The sequence below is a fragment of the Zootoca vivipara genome, chromosome 5 (assembly GCF_965207765.1).
Source record: "Zootoca vivipara chromosome 5, rZooViv2.hap1.1, whole genome shotgun sequence".
In the NCBI taxonomy this organism is placed as follows: domain Eukaryota; kingdom Metazoa; phylum Chordata; class Lepidosauria; order Squamata; family Lacertidae; genus Zootoca; species Zootoca vivipara.
In genome coordinates, this window is record NC_142588.1 from 42,219,435 (window position 1) to 42,236,241 (window position 16,807).

A 16,807-nucleotide genomic window follows, 5' to 3' on the forward strand; every position below is an offset into this window, starting at 1 on the left:
CTGTAAAGTACTTAACATTCCAATTCTTAAAGTGGAATGTTCCTTTCAAATTGCCAGTAATTTCCAGAATCTTTTTCTGTGGATGAATTGCCTGCATTTTATTACCGCACTTTGACTGCATACATTAAGCTCTGATTCAAAACAGATCTGCTATATTTGCAGCTAATCTAGATTCTAGAATATGGTTTGAGAATCAGTTAATGCTAACAGCCAGTGTAAAGACTATAGGGAATCCACAAAATTTTTAGATGTGACCGCTGTGGCATCTTGTCTACTCTTGCTTACGTTGTTATGCTTCATTAAACCCATTAGTATACTTTGAGCCAATAGGTTTGAGTGAGTCATAGGAAGCCTGAGGTATTATATAATTGGAATGTGCTGTGTTCTTCTCTTAATTGAATTTTTTTTTGCTGAGAATGAACAATATTTGTACTTCTAATACAGTCCTGGGAAAACAGTTTTTATATAATTGCATCAGGATCAGAACTAATCAACTCAGATTTAATGAGAAGCACAGTAAGTCTTTTGTGGAGAAATTTGCATATTTGAACCCACCTGAACCCTAGGCATTCGGAAACAGTGACACTTCCTAGTAAACATGTTTCACACTGGGAAGGACTGATCCTGAAGAGAGCATACCAAGTGTTCATGGAACAGAAGATTTAAGCTCTGGCCCCACTGCCCATTTCCTTATCTTTATCCAACCTTCCCCCTAGCTGTGATTCCTGCATTGCAGGGAGTTGAACTAGATAGCCCTTGAGGTCCCTTCCAACTCTACAATTCTATTATTTCATATTGTGTGAAAAGATATGAAGGAAGATTCTAACAGAGTTTGTGGGAACACACATAGAAGCCTCCCCACAATTGGAAATCCTGCGTTATCAGGCTTACTTGTGGGAGTCCTGAAAGCACGTTCACTCAAATGCACTTAGAATCTCCTTCAGATCTTCCCAATTGGGGGTGGCACAGGCAGTGATAGAGCCCCTGGGGATATTTGGGGCAGGGCTGGCTTTCATGACCCCTCACCCTCTGTTCACAGTGAGATACATTGACTTGTAGCCAATGCTGGTCTTACTCAGAGTTGGCCCATTGACGTTTAGAGGCATGGCCTAGATGGGCTACCTTCCCTGATAAGCCCCATCTACCACTCATTTACCTCTACAGCACATGACCATTGGACCCACAATTGGTTTTGTCTGCTCAATCTGCCAGAGCATATCTTTGCATGCAGGGGAAGTCCTTAACTCACCGAGGGCTTGACACCCATCGTCTCTCCTCACCTGGTTTAGTCGTTTAGTCGAAGCAGTTCCTGGGTGTGGCCGCTGTTGCATGGTAACAGCTTCTAGGAGCCACAGGTGAGAGCCGAGTGCAGGGTGAGTGGAATAGGGGCAATGCTCTTGGGCCCATTAAATTATCACAAGCAGATGAAATTTAATTAAAAGCAAATGGTGTTCGTGGTTTGGCCGCCAACAAGCAGTATATGAGGCATCCCCAAACTGCAGCCCTCCAGATGTTTTGGCCTACAACTCCCATGATCCCTAGCTAACAGGACCAGTGGTCAGGGATGATGGGGGTTGTAGTCCAAAACATCTGGAGGGCCGAAGTTTGTGGATGCCTGCAGTATATTCATAAAGCAACAGTGATATTTCATGTTCAGTGACATAAAGGACCATAGGACAATAATAACCTGAATCTTTGTTTCTCAAAAATGACAAGTGGGAAATGGGTATTTTCTCTCTCTCTCAGTTATTACTTATGCCAAATGTTGCAGAACATCTAGGCAGTCTGATGGTGACTTTCTGTTAGATGTGGTGAAGAAACTTCTATCACACGCCAGGCACAGTTAAGTGGCAAGCATTCCAACCTATTATCCAACTATGAGATACGGGGGGAAATCGCCACTGTTAATTAAGTCAGTAGCTAAAATAATAAATATGCTGTGTGAAATATGAAATAGATTATGAAAAAATCCCTCTTCATCCATGCCTAAATATAAACTCCCGACACTTATTTTTCCACAGAATAAAAATGTAATCAGGGACAAATCTGTTGATTGTATGAGGAGAGCTATTATCTGGGAAGACAAAATGACAGCACAACCAGAAGTAGATATTGCTTATTTCACTTCCATAAAGTATAATAAACAAGAAAAATATCAAGGATTTTTATTTATTTATTTATTTAGAAAAGTGGCATGTGGAATAAAGATGTTGCAAACAAATGTCAGGGCTGTATATACACTGGGGAAATATAACTTTGAACATTATTTTCTCCATAAACCTTGATGTATCACTTCTTGGATTTCATCATGGCGACCTCACTTTACTGCAAGGCTGGGGAATCTGCATCAGCTAAGAAAATGGGGCAGGGATGTGAAGGGCTAGGCTTTGGGGGAGTGAGGTGCAAAGGAAGAGGAGAAAGGATTTTCAGCATGGTGGTAAATGGTTTGGGTGAGGTGATAAGGCAGGTTCTTTTGGGTGAGGTATCAAGGGAGGGAGGTTTGGTCAGGCATAAAGGGAGATGGGTAGGCAAGGGGTTTGTGGGTAGATGGGGTTGGCGAGTGAGCAGGGGCAGCAGCCTCTAGTGTAATAATAATATGCGCCCAGGCGTAGTCTCTCCTTTTCAGGTGTGGGTGAAGCTGGTAGGCAAAGTTGGAGGTGTGGCCAGAATGTGCAGTCTTCCTCCCCCTCCATGTGCAGTGTGCGCAGTGAAGCAACACACAAGGCTAATGCACTCTGCTAGTTATTCACAGATAATAACTCTCCATTCAAAGAGGGCAACAGAAGATGCTGTGGATATTAGCGACTTGGCAAAAGCAAGGCTCTTCCCTCACCTCTGCCATCATTGGGAGGTGGAAAGTATGGCTTCCACAGCAGCGTTGCTATCTCTGATTTGTGGGCTATTGTTTATTGAGAAACACAGCAGATAATTATAAATAACTGCTAAGAGGTTATAACCAAAACACCCTGGAATGACCTGTTTGCATAGTTGTCTCTAAATCATGATTGCTGAAAAAAAACAAAACACTCAAGCCTATATTGGGCTTAAATGAAATTGCATTGGCCGGGATGATCAGAACTCAACTAATCAATACAGCATTGTGAAATGATTGCCATTGGTAAATAACAGCCTTTTGTATATTGTTTGGGATACTTCATGGAAAGTAATTCATACAAGAAATTAATAATGATGACAACAGCAACAGCAACATGAAATGTGTGGTGTAACTGTTGGCAAATCTCATGTACAGCATCTGCTTCTTCATATTTAATGTTGTATTCAGAAGTGCACTTTCAGCCTGAAGAAACATAGTCTTTATTATTAATGATACCTGAAAAGTTCATTGAAAATACAGTGGTGTCCTATGCTATGTTCTAGACGAAGTCTAACATGAAATATTTTAAATCTGGCAGCTCCCTTGAAAGCCATTCCTTTACAGAGAAGCTGGGGTATGTTGCGCTTAAGCAGAGCAGTGAAGAAAAAAAACCTCAGAGATGTGCACCAGTGTCAGGGATAAACAATCTTCAGTGGAACGTTATAGAATTGCCCCATTAAGAAACTTTATTCATTCATTCATTCATTTCTACCCCATTTTCTACAAATCTAACCAAACAAGAATACAATATAAACAACAACACTATATTAATATACAAGAACAGTACAAATCAAACTATAAATATATATAGCGGGGGGAGGCTCATAGACACTTTCCTTTTGCCTGTACTTTGTAGGTACAGGTCAGCACTTTAAAGCTCTGTGTCCGAGCGCCCCCCCCCTTTTTGGCCGCACCACTTTTCCCCACTCTTTAACACTGAATCAGAACAAACAGCAATTCAAGTTGTATGTGGTTTGCCGTTTACTCCAATTCAGTGATAGTGGGTTTTCATAGGAAAAGGCGAGGGGCTCAGATACAGAGCTTTAAAGTGCTGACCTGTATAATTGTTTAATTGACACTGAAATGGAGAATGGCTAACTGTGTATTGCTAACCTTGGGGTTTTTCCATGGCAGCATACTAAAGGGCTCTGAGCTTACTTGGTTGATAATTAACTGTAAATGTTATCTGTTCTAAAACTGAAAGTTTACCTTGAACATGTGATGTGGGCATTTGGTTGCAAATCTCCATTTTGAAAGGGAGCTGTCTTTACACTGTGAGAGTAAGAATGTGTAAAAGACCCTCTCCAGAGAGTGAATCCAGCTCCGGGCAAAATGGAGGCTGTAAAGAGAGACAGACCTTTGCTTCTACGTCTGTTCAAAATTATATTTTATTTCTTATAAGATGATGAGCCTGTGCCGGACATGCACAATATATTGTAAGGAATTATTTGGATGTATCTTTGATGTTTTTGTTCTCTTTGAAGGAAGTTCTGCAAATAAAGTTTTGAATAACAAACTACGGGTCTGGACAATGTTTTATTCCAAAAGGAGTTAGTTTTTATGCCTCCAGTTGCTTTAAGCTGCAATATGGAAATATGAAACAAAAGAAAGTATGGATAAGCCCAGAGAGAGACATTAAAACTAGTGTCAAACTATTTTAACCACTAGAGAAATCTCCAACACCAAATACCCATTGCAGTAAAAGTTTCAAAACCTGGCCAAAAATAGGGAATTCCATAAACTGCAGCATTGGAAATCAGAAGGTCCCACTCCTTGAATCTGCTAATTGCCACTCCTTGAATCTGCTAATTCTGGAGGTGGGAGGAGGATCTCTGGCCTGGGAACTGAATGTGGCTTCCATAGAGCTCTCTCTGCCCCTCTCTGGACACTCCCCAGACCACTGTCATTTCCCACACGCTCTTTCAAGGTTTTTGCCTGACTGCAGCAGAGGCTTTATATAAGATTTAGCATCTAGCTAGCTAGCTATGCGGGAAACTGTTCAGATGATACAATTCTCCACTTGCAGGATGAAGTGGCAAAGTCCAAGTATTGTACACAATTTACCCAACTATCCACTGTTTACATAGTTCAGGTTCAGACGTTTATCCTCTGCTGAATAAGACTGGAAGCAAGAGCATGTTTGTAGCCTATTACATAGAGAAGACAGAGCAAAGGGAATTTACTGGATTTTTTTTAAATAAAAAAGACTCTGTCACAGTGCTTCTTACAAACCTGCAAAAATGTTTGTGGAGTCAGAGCAGACTCCTCCCTTCCATTCACTACCCTAACTTCTACAGCAATGCCAGTGCCATGATCTTGTGTATGTAATCATTTTCACCTCTTAGTGCCCTTTAGAAAGCCTTTGTTGCCCTGTAGATACATTTGTCCACCTTGTATTTTCTTTTAGATGTCGACATCATCTGCTGCTCTGTTTCACTTTGCCTGCCTTTGGAGGGATGCAATTACCATACTCCCACTCATTTTCCCCCTTGTTCCTTTTCACTGCATGCTTAATTCTTGCAAAAGTTGATGTCTCCAGCTTGCTTAAAACCTGCAATTATTAGAAGACACCAAATGAGATCAGCAGTGATATTCCATGCTGGGCAGAGAAGAGGCTTCCCCCCCTCCCCCCCTTTCCTTTAATGGAATAAACAAAGGCAAATGATAGCTAAAGTACTGAAAGCAAATCTCCGCATCACACAACTGGAAGGAAAGGTCAATCTTCTAAAAATGAACATGCAATCAATTATTATGCGGTCTACTCCTTCCAAGGGGTTTAAACAGGCTATTTTTATTTGTCGCTTTCAAACTTTAATTGTTAAAGATCCTGTGTCGATTTTAAAGTGGTGATTACAGGTGATTTCAGTGTTGGTTTTCTACTTCTCTGCCCTACATTCAAAGCAAGCTCACACCACAGGATGAGGTGCAGAATGCTGTCGTGTTTTATCACTAGCTTCTAATTGAAACATACAGCTCTATTTTTAGGTCACAAGCAAGGAGCGGGGCGGCTTTCTGCAGATTGTGCAGTGAAATCCAGTGAGTTTTCTGCTTTTTATAATATGGTATTGTAGGATGACCTGGAAATCTGGAAAGCTCATTTATTTCTCAGAAATCCCTTTGGAATATATTTCTAAAACTGCCTTTGCCAATTAGAACCACTTGAACCACACCATATAATGTCGAGAGTTTGGCAGCTTTTGACACCAGCAGAAAGCAACAGGCAGTCTTTACCCCCACCACATTCGTAAGTTACGAAAAGCTTCAATTGTGAATTTTTGTCTATTACGCAGCGGCTCAGGGCACAGATTTTCAGTCCATTGAAAAAGCAAAAGTTGGGGCCATTGCAAATGTTTAAGCATCCAATATTTGTAGCATGTAAGATAGGTTTGAAGGAACCGAAATGTGCATTCCAGACTCCCTTCTCTTTATCTTGATTGCCATTGTTTATGAAGCTCTCCATCTCTCTTGGTGGCAATTTTGGCGCTGCATTTTAGCAGGGAAGGTTCTTCTGCATACACCTTCATGGATGAACATTACAACATCCTTTGTTCTTTCACAAGAGGCCTACATTGCACTGGGGCACACCATCAACTTTATAAGCTGTCTCTACCCTATTCCTGGCCTCCTCTTTTGCACTTTCATGACAAATCATAGTGTTGGAGTCATTGGCAATAGTCAAACAGGAAACTCACAACATACTTCCTACCTGGATGCAGTGGGGTGTTGACAAGTTGGAGCTGCACAGTTGGAGTGCTGGATTGGTGCCAAGAGTGCACCTGTGCTGCCCCAACCTTGCCACTGCCTAGCCTTAGCCCATCCAGGTGAGCAACAGTGACACCTCTGCTGGGATGGAGACTCCACCTCACCACACACACCACTACAGGGGATGATATCACTAACACCAAGAAGCCAATCAGATATGGGTATATGATTAAAACACAAGTCAGTTCAAAGTGGGAGCAAGGCTTCCAGCTCTCATTCTGAACTGGCTTTGTGGTAACACTCTATTGCCAGTCAGTTTTGGCTACATTATATCACAAAGCCAGTTCAGACACAGAAGGTATTGTTCTTCTCACTCTGAGAAGCTATTTGAAGGGAACCGTGTTACAAAGACTTTTACCCTTCCTTTTAACATACGTACATCATTTTATCTGTACACTGTCTTTCCATCATTATATAGCCATGCTTAAGGCGGCTTCCAATATGACAAATTACATAATTACAACATAACCAATAGTAATAAACAATAAAACATCAAAAAGTACACAACCAAATTAAACAATTTCCACATATATAATTATAAAATCTGAAATAAAGATATGAAAAATTAATATAAATAACAACAATCCCCCCCCTGCTGCTGCCACATACAAAACCCTCTAAACAAAACCCTAGCCCCAAAGCCTCAGCTTTTGTAGCCGGAGTCAGTCAGGGCTCCTCCTTCCCAACCCTAGTAGAAAAACGCCTCCCAAATGAATTTCAGAAAGGGGTGGCTTTCAAAGGTGGTGAAAATGTTTTCAGAAAGCATCCTGTCTTCAGTCTGCTCGGCCCTAATGGAAGCCTTATCTCGAAATAGTATATGCATATTTAGATGGATATTTAGATTGTGACCTTGCATGGGATTTTTTTTTAAAGAAACATTGTATGCTGAGGCCATGTTGACAGCAAAACGCCCCATACCCAAATTGTGAAACTTTTTAAAACACTTGGGATGCTGAGGGCTACACTTTCAATTACCCTCTGATTTGTTTAAACTTTCAAGAGGTGAATCAGAGGTTGAAATTAAATATGTTGAAAGACCATCAACAACTGCTGGCAGATCAAGGGCTCTTGACTTAGCTCTACTGAAGTAAGTAATCATGTAAATGTGAACAGGACTTTTATCTGTGGTGGGTGGAATTCAATGTTTTACACAGATACCAAAAATGCAGAATAAACAACTCAAGGTTCCTGCTCGTGTATTCTATCCAAAACAGTGTGAAGTTCAAAATTTAGAGTACAACAAAACAGAAAAAATGACTTACAACAGGTTGTCTTACCCAAACCGGTGTTATTTTGGACTGTGTGCTGCATTTCCAGCAGTATTCCGTTATTGGTACCAACTCATTCCTGTGATACCTTTATTCTCCTGATATGTCAACCCCTACATATCCCAAAGAGACCACTTCCTATAAGGATACTGTACATTGATGAGATATATTGACAGCTTGTCGTTTTTGTAGCCCCAAGATTACAAAACCAACAATGCATTGCAACCGTGTAACATTGTTGTTTAGTCGTTAACATTGTTGTTGTTTAGTCGTTTAGTTGCGGCCGACTCTTCGTGACCCCATAGACCAGAGCACGCCAGGCACTCCTGTCTTCCACTGCCTCCCGCAGTTTGGTCAGACTCATGCTGGTAGCTTCGAGAACACTATCCAACCATCTCGTCCTCTGTCATCCCCTTCTCCTTGTGCCCTCAATCTTTCCCAACATCAGGGTCTTTTCCAGGGAGTCTTCTCTTCTCATCATGTGGCCAAAGTATTGGAGCCTCAGCTCCAAATTACCATCACCTGAAACAAAGCCAGGTCTTATCACTGACCACTGATGAGATCAGAAATGCACCAGGATGATTTGAAGTATGCTGAGGTGGCAAACAGACGCAACACAAAGGTAGTATATTCCGGGGGTGACCCAGAGCAAAAGCAGGAGCCCCCTTTTATTGAGATTTTGTAACCAAGTAAATCATTAACAACCAGTGCAGTCTTCCTCCAATGACAGCCAGGACATCCCAGAAAAGGTGGAACTTCCCCCTGTGTCACATCCTGCCAACACCCAGCTTTCCCTCTATAAGGGAAGTGCCTGATCCTCACGTATCCCTCAAACACCTCCTTGTCACATGTGCACTCTTTACACATCCCCCTCCCCTCAATCTTGTGACTGCTGCTAGCCTCCCAGAATCTCCTCCCCATTCCATTGTTTTCCTCCCGACCTGGGTTCAACCTCTCTGGCTTGGACCTGCTTTCCTTGTTATAACTTGCCCAAACCAGTTCCATCCTGTTCTCCCCACCTCTGCCCAGTCCTATGGTGACCTGCTGCCCTGCTCTGTCCTAATGACCTAACCTATAGATACGTGTATGCTTATACCGACGTACAATGTGGCTTGCCAGCATTGCACGCGATAAGAACCTTTAACATTTGACAGCTCTCCTGCCAGGCTTGATGCGGCTTGCCGACATCAACCCCAGAATCACTCCCACATCTCCCCTTTCTTAGTTTTATTAAAATGTACAACTGGGACTAATGGGGTGAGTGTGTGCTTGTGCATACTGTATCCACCTTTCCAAAGAATGAAACAGTTGCCGCTTTTATGGGCATGGGCTGTCAAAACCAAAACCTCTTAACAGTAAACATTCCACACCTTGCAACATGTAAACCTCAATATAAAACATAAATAACATTGTATCCAACCTTCCTACCGTAGAAAAGATTACAAGTAACTTAAATAGAATACTGTAACAGTCTTTTAAATGTAGCAGCTGCAAGAAAGCTCAGTCTCTCGATTTGCGAGGGCTCAATAGCATAAAAATCCTTTTCAAACGTTGAAACGAAATTAACTGCATCCTTCAACGGAAGGAAGACTTCTTGTGCAAACTTTTAATCAGAGTTCTCACTGTCCTTATTGCGAACGCGGATCATTGCCAGTGCGCAGTCTCTCGGAGTTTGCAGCAAGGCAGGAAAAGGCAGCGAGCAAAAGATTGTCTGGCGTAAGGTCCATGCCATGTGCCTGGAGCAGAATGACAGCTTGCGAGGACAGTGCTTTAATCGTCCCCCACGTCGGCTGGTGATGCTGGCGCGGAGCCCGGTCCCGATCCCTGTGCGCATCCTGAATCTGGAGCGACGCCAAGTCCGGAACTGGATCCTGAAGGCTGGACAGCGGTGGATTCAGGCCTCGTCGCCACGCCATCTTTCCAGGGCTTGACACACCTCGCAGGAACCCAAATCGCTTTTCCTGAGGAATCAAGAACAGCTGCATGTCCCCTGCCCCACACTAGGAGTGGAGCTGGACCTAGCCAATCAGGGGACGGCAAAACACGATAGCGAACCAGTGGGTGAGGGAAACTTTCCCTCTTGCCAAAGTGGTTCTCCACAGCTGAAGTTAAATTGAATTTGAAATATTGAGATGATTAAGAGTAAAGAGAACTCTGTTCAGCCATTCTTGTCTAGGTGGGAGTCCAGGGGGGATATGAGTTCCCCCTGTTTTTTTATGTTTGTCAAGAGCAGTCTTTAAAGTTAAATTAGCTCTTTCCACTATAGCCTGTCCACGTGAATTATAGGGAATTCCAAAACGATGTTCAATCTCCCACTGTTGGCAAAAATCTGCAAATGCCTGACTAGTGTATGCGGGTGCATTGTCAGTTTTAAGAACTTTCGGACGTCCCATAACTGCAATTGTCCTAAGGCAATGATTTATCACATTCTTGGTAGCTTCCCCCCGCTGGGGGGTAGCCCACAAAAAATTAGAATAAGTGTCTATCGTCACATGCAAATGACTCCAGGGTGCAAAAGGAGTGTACAGAGTACAATCCATCTGCCAAATTGAATTTGACTCTGTCCCTCTTGGATTTACTCCAGTGGAGGGAGAAGCAACAATCTGAGAGCACTGAGCACATTGCTGCACAATAGCCTTCGCATGTTCCAATGGAATTTTAAACTGCCTAGCCAAACCTTTTGCATTTTGATGGTGAAAAGCATGACTATCAATGGGAGTCATTGCATAAATTTGTTCCCTAGTAGCTCTGTCAGCTCTAGCATTACCTTCAGACAGAGCACCAGGAAAAGATTGATGTGACCTTATGTGTGCAATGTACACCCGATGTATGCGAGACTGCAATGACTTCTGCAATGTAAGAAAAAGACCTAAAAGATTTTCATCCAGGCTGGGAGTTACATAAGCTCCTGGAAGACCAAGAACTACCTGAGTGACATACTGACTATCTGAAATTATATTCATCTCTTGCGCTGCAAATTCCTGTAAAGCCAAGATCACTGCAGCAAGCTCCGATCGTTGAGCAGACCTTTGTGGAGGGGTGATTTTAGTTATCCATTTACCTTGATCCAGCCAGGCTACCGCACCCCACTGGGGTCCACCGTCAGTGAACACAGTGACAGCCCCTTTTAAGGGTTGCTGTGACACTACAGAATGCACTGTGAGAGGGACCTGATTAAATGCTAACAGACGTGGATCAGAAGGTACATGATAGGCAATACGACCCACATAGTCTGTTAAAGCAATTTGTAAAGGCATGGAAAGATTGACCATCCTCTCCCATTCTCTTATTGGAAGAGGGACAATTATATTAACCAAATCAAAACCAATTAAAATCCTGCTTCTCTCCCTGGCCTTGTAGACCAGGTCTGCACACATCTGAGATAAGGAATAAATAGTTGCAGATGGTGTGTGCGCTAAGTAAAGCCATTCTACAATCAAAACAGAAGCCTTTTTCTTATCCTGTGCCGGAATTTCTTGGACCAAAGCTCCAGTGGGCATTTTAAGCGTAGAAATAATAACCAATGATAGGGGAACATTTTCCTGGCAACGATCTACCCAGATCAATTTAAGAGCCTCATTAACCCGTTGTATAACTGCTTTCTGGTCAGATGTTAATGAAATCAACTCTGCTGGTTCCTTTTTGGATTTTAAAGCCTCAAATAAGGGTGCCAACATGCTAGTAGGAAGTCCCACATAAGGACGCAGCCAATTAATTGCACCCAATAACTGCTGAAGCTGAACAAAAGACATTGTCCTTTCTATTTTGATCTGTGGAATTTGAGGATGAGAATAAGTTTGCAACAATTTATGACCCAAATATATGAACGGCTCCTTTAACTGAATTTTTTCCGGAGCAATTTGTAAGCCAGCTTTAGCCAAATCATTGGATAATTCCTCCAGCCACCCAGGTTCAATTACAGGTGCTGATACAAGAATATCATCCATGTAATGCACAATATACGCCACTGGGTGGCGCTCTCTAAATGGTTTTAATGCTTGTGCAACATAATATTGACATATTGACGGAGAATTCTTCATACCCATCGGTAAAACTCTCCATTCATAGCGTTGATTAGGCTCTATATTATTAATTGATGGTATCGTGAATGCAAAAAACTTTGTGTCTTTTTTACATAACGGAATAGTGAAAAAACAATCCTTTAAATCCACCACCATGACCTGAAAATCACGTGGGATTAAGTTGGGGTTAGGCAAAGCACTCTGATGCACTCCCATTGGCTCCATAATATTATTAATTAGCCTTAAATCATGGAGAAAACGCCATTTTCCATTTTTCTTCTTAATCAGGAAAACTGGGGTATTAAAAGCGCTATGAGAACATTGAAGATGACCAGCACTTAATTGCTCCTTTACCAGCTCTCTAAGAATTAAAATTTTCTCTTTGGTAAGAGGCCATTGTTCCACCCAAATTGGTTCTGTGGACCGCCATACTAATGGCAAAGCAGTGGGCTTTGAATAGCTCATTATGAATTTCAATCATCTATCACCAATCTTGTATCAAATTGAATCATAAGATCCCTTCCCCACAGGTTTACATGGATAGGAAGGATCACTGGCTTGAGACGTGCTGTTTTGCCTCCCTCAAGGGAAGTTACCGTTAACCAATTTGTGCTGCGCCGTGCTGATTGGGCTCCTCCGACTCCCCACACTGCTGGAGACTCACTGCACGGCCAATCCTGAGGCCACTGGGAAGCTGCTATCACCGAAACATCCGCTCCAGAGTCCAACACAGCCTCAAAGGATCTACCATTTAACAAATAAGTCCTGGTTGGCTTCTGTTCCTTAATAAATTCAGTGACAGCCAAAATATTAGGGTGCAAGGCGCGGTCAGTAGACCCAAAGCCCTTAGCTCCACGCACAACAGCCTGTCCCCCAGCCGGAAGGACATAAGGTAAAATCACTAGTTGTGCAAAAGAATCCCCTTGCTTTAATGTCATAGGAACATTGGTTTCAAACTGTATCTGTATCACACCCTCATAATCCCAATCTATAACTCCTGGTATGACAAAAACTCCCTTTTTCCCTGCAGAAGACCTTGGAAGAATTAAACCCACAGTTCCCTGTGGCAAGGGTCCCCTCAATTGAGAAGGCATGAGAACCACAACCCCTGGGAAAGAAACAAATCTATCCTCCTGATTAATCAAATCTATACCTGCGCTACCTTTTGTGGCTGATTTCGCTTTAGCAACATCAGAAACAACTGGAGCGCTAGTGACAGCATTTGGTCTAGGGCTAGCTGTCTGCCCGCACTTCAGTTTCCCTGCTGACTTCCCGAGGAGTTAGGGCATTGATTTGCCCAATGAAAACCTTGTTTGCATTTGGGACAAATCTTTTTTGGCTTAGAACTTTGCCCTCCTCCATTCCTATGAGCGCCCCCTCCTGGAAGTCGACAATCTGAGCGGTAATGCCCCACGCGTCCACAATTGTAGCAATTCCCCATTTTATTTACACCCTTTTCACCAAAACCTTTACGCAAAGCAGATGCCAAAGTCTCCATTTGATAGACATTAGTACCAATATCAGAACATGCTCTAAGCATGTCTGCCAGCTGATGATCTCCTCGTGCAACCACTGACTGCAATGCTCTACGACAATCTGCATTAGCCTGCTCATAAGCTAACTTCTTCATTAATTCACCACAAGCCTCTATATTGTCCACTTGCCGAGAGATAGCTTCCTGAAGCCTGTCTACAAAATCTGCATAGGGTTCAGTTGCTGCCTGCTTGATACTGGCAAAGGATTTTAAAGGTTTGCCAGATACTGGAACCCTGCGAAATGCTTTAAGTACACACACATTAATGATAGGATAGGCAGCAGCAGGAATTCCAACAGCCTGCTGTGCCAGCGTAGCGAACTGACCTGCCCCATACAGCTGATCTGCAATATACAACCCTCCTGCATTGGCAGCAGCCTGTAAAGCCTCCTTTCTGTACTCTGCATCCCAAACAACATACTGAGCAGACGTAAGAAGCATTCGAAAAAGATCTTTCCAATCCTGAGGTATCATATTATGGGCTGTGCTCACGCTCTCCAATAAGCCTTGGGTAAACGACGAACGCAGCCCAGTCTCTGCGATACTCTTCCTCAGTTCTCTCAAAATCTGATACGACAAAGGAGACCAATTGTACTGAGCTTGTCCCTGGGCATTAACAACCTGAGTTACAGGGAAAGCTTGCATTCCCGCTTCTAACTCCTCGCTAGACAACGCTCCCTTATCTCTTTCCATCTGAAATCCTTTACACACTGCGCTCACCATCGGCTTTTCAGGGGCCAATGGAGAGCCCAAGGAATTAACATCCTGAACCCCTGCTGTTTCTGCATTAGCAGCTACTGTAGCTGTTTTTGCCTTAGGGGCTGAAACTGGAGAAGTTTTAACCTTCTCCCCTTGGAGCCGAGAATCGGGCAGGGATGGTCCCTGATTGCCGGTTACTGATCTCTTTCGGTTAGATCCCAATGCAATCCCTACCTTTGCTATCGCGTCTCTACACCTTTGCCACAACAACACAGTCGCTATGGGGGCTCGGGGGGAGGACAACAACACTGTGCCTACTCTCTCCCAATCCCGCAGATTCAAAGAGCCCGCTTCCGGGTAGGATGGGCAATAGCTCTCTATATCCTCCAATAATTCCACTAGTGATTCCACACTAGGCACTACCTGACCAGAGGCTTCTATAAGCCCCTTCAACTCTTCCGCGTGCTGCAGTCGCTGAGCTGATTCCTGTTGTCCCATACTCACGTTAAGCGCGCTGCGCTGAGGATCCAGACTATCTCAGTCTCTTATGAATAGGGCGATCACGTCCGGGTCGCCACCAATGCTGAGGTGGCAAACAGACGCAACACAAAGGTAGTATATTCCGGGGGTGACCCAGAGCAAAAGCAGGAGCCCCCTTTTATTGAGATTTTGTAACCAAGTAAATCATTAACAACCAGTGCAGTCTTCCTCCAATGACAGCCAGGACATCCCAGAAAAGGTGGAACTTCCCCCTGTGTCACATCCTGCCAACACCCAGCTTTCCCTCCATAAGGGAAGTGCCTGATCCTCACGTATCCCTCAAACACCTCCTTGTCACATGTGCACTCTTTACACATCCCCCTCCCCTCAATCTTGTGACTGCTGCTAGCCTCCCAGAATCTCCTCCCCATTCCATTGTTTTCCTCCCGACCTGGGTTCAACCTCTCTGGCTTGGACCTGCTTTCCTTGTTATAACTTGCCCAAACCAGTTCCATCCTGTTCTCCCCACCTCTGCCCAGTCCTATGGTGACCTGCTGCCCTGCTCTGTCCTAATGACCTAACCTATAGATACGTGTATGCTTATACCGACGTACAATGTGGCTTGCCAGCATTGCACGCGATAAGAACCTTTAACATTTGACAGCTCTCCTGCCAGGCTTGATGCGGCTTGCCGACATCAACCCCAGAATCACTCCCACAGAAGTACCCTTGTGTATATGCTGAGTTAGGAAGAAAAAGAAACAAGGCTGCATTGAGTCTTAGAGGATATTTCCATGCACAACCTGCCTGCTTCAGTAAGGTGCACCCCATTATTTGTGAAAGGAACAGTAAAAACAAGAAGGCAAAGATTGTGATTGTCTGGAAAGTCCAGATTGTGATTGGTGTTAACATTTTCAGTGGGAAAAAATGGTTATGCAAAAGCTACATGACACAAAAGCAAGACTGTGATTTTGACTGAATAGAACCTAACAAAGTGATTATGCTCAACAAGTTTTTGAGCTTCAGATTATTATAATCACACACCTAGGAGGCAGGTGTCTAAAGAGCAAGTGACTCACCAGTAGCCATAGCAAAATGACAAATGATGCCCTAAAGAGCATAATTGCACCTTTTAAAAATAAAACAAAGCAATATAATGTCCCAGAAATACACACAAGGACTGTTCAGAGTGCCTGCTGAATGCATGTGCAACATGTGGGATAATTTCCAGGTTAACCACGGAAAAACTTTAACAGGGTACATTCACAACATTTCAGAAGGAAATGGGCAACCAAAGAGCTTGGATAAATGTATTTTTCCTTCCTTAGATCTCAAGCTATCATAATTCTGACAATTAATCACATTTGGAAGCTGCTCTTTTAATGGAAGTCCAGGACAACCTACAAATGTTATTAATGAATACTGAAAATTAAGATAGGCAGTTGGAGGGAGAAGGCTTTCACCCTATGTGAGAGATGGGTAGTAACTAGAGACAGGGCTTGCTCTGCCATGATGCTTCAGATATTATTGTCCTTGCACCATCTTTCTTATCTTTTTGATGCCAAAGATGTCGTTTTTGTTGTTGTTCAAGTGATGATGCTGTTGACTTCCTTTGCCATGCTCACAGAAGCCCTTGCTCAGCACAGTCATATGCCAAGCAGAGCTCCAGGATTCTAGGCACTGTCTTTACATGTGCATAGTATTCCAAGCATCCTGATGACTGCACAAAGAGGATGGAGGTGGTCACATGGGGATAAGATCTTGTGCCCCACCATATTAGAGTTCAACATAATGTTTAAATAAAAGGCCTGCAGTTTTGAGAGTTCATTCTTTAGGTCCCTTGAAAGTTGCACCATCTGAAATCTCAAGGCTTTTCCATTTGATCATGATCATGGCCATACACGAAGTGGCTTGCTTCCATTCAAAGTTGGTTTTATTCAAAGCCATGGATGTGGTTAATACACATCCCCAAGCATGGCAAAGAAAATGCTCACACTGTTAATGATTGCAGATGTTCATGGCTGCGAACCTGTTTACTTAACTTGATTGGCTATATCTCCTTTCCTTCCCAATTTGGGAAAAGTGAAAAGTTTAAAAGAACTAGCTCTCACTGGCAAAGAGAAAAATTTAAAGAGCCTTATTAAACATGGCTCTCTGTAGAGTAAAA

General features: G+C 43.1%; 1 protein-coding gene and 1 long non-coding RNA gene across 2 annotated transcripts; both read right to left on the reverse strand.

The window, feature by feature from the left end:
* Positions 1–8,531: 8,531 nt before the first annotated feature.
* Positions 8,532–14,894, reverse strand: LOC148685656 (uncharacterized). Its single transcript, XR_015950214.1, has 2 exons — positions 14,665–14,894; positions 8,532–9,866 (listed from the first exon to the last, which is right to left on the reverse strand). It is a non-coding gene; the product is annotated as an uncharacterized LOC148685656 (long non-coding RNA).
* Positions 12,853–14,671, reverse strand: LOC148685657 (endogenous retrovirus group K member 7 Gag polyprotein-like). The gene has a single exon (XM_088670443.1). It carries the CDS (start codon positions 14,656–14,658, stop codon positions 13,180–13,182), a length of 1,479 nt encoding a protein of 492 aa, XP_088526569.1. The 5' UTR covers positions 14,659–14,671; the 3' UTR covers positions 12,853–13,179.
* Positions 14,895–16,807: the final 1,913 nt, after the last annotated feature.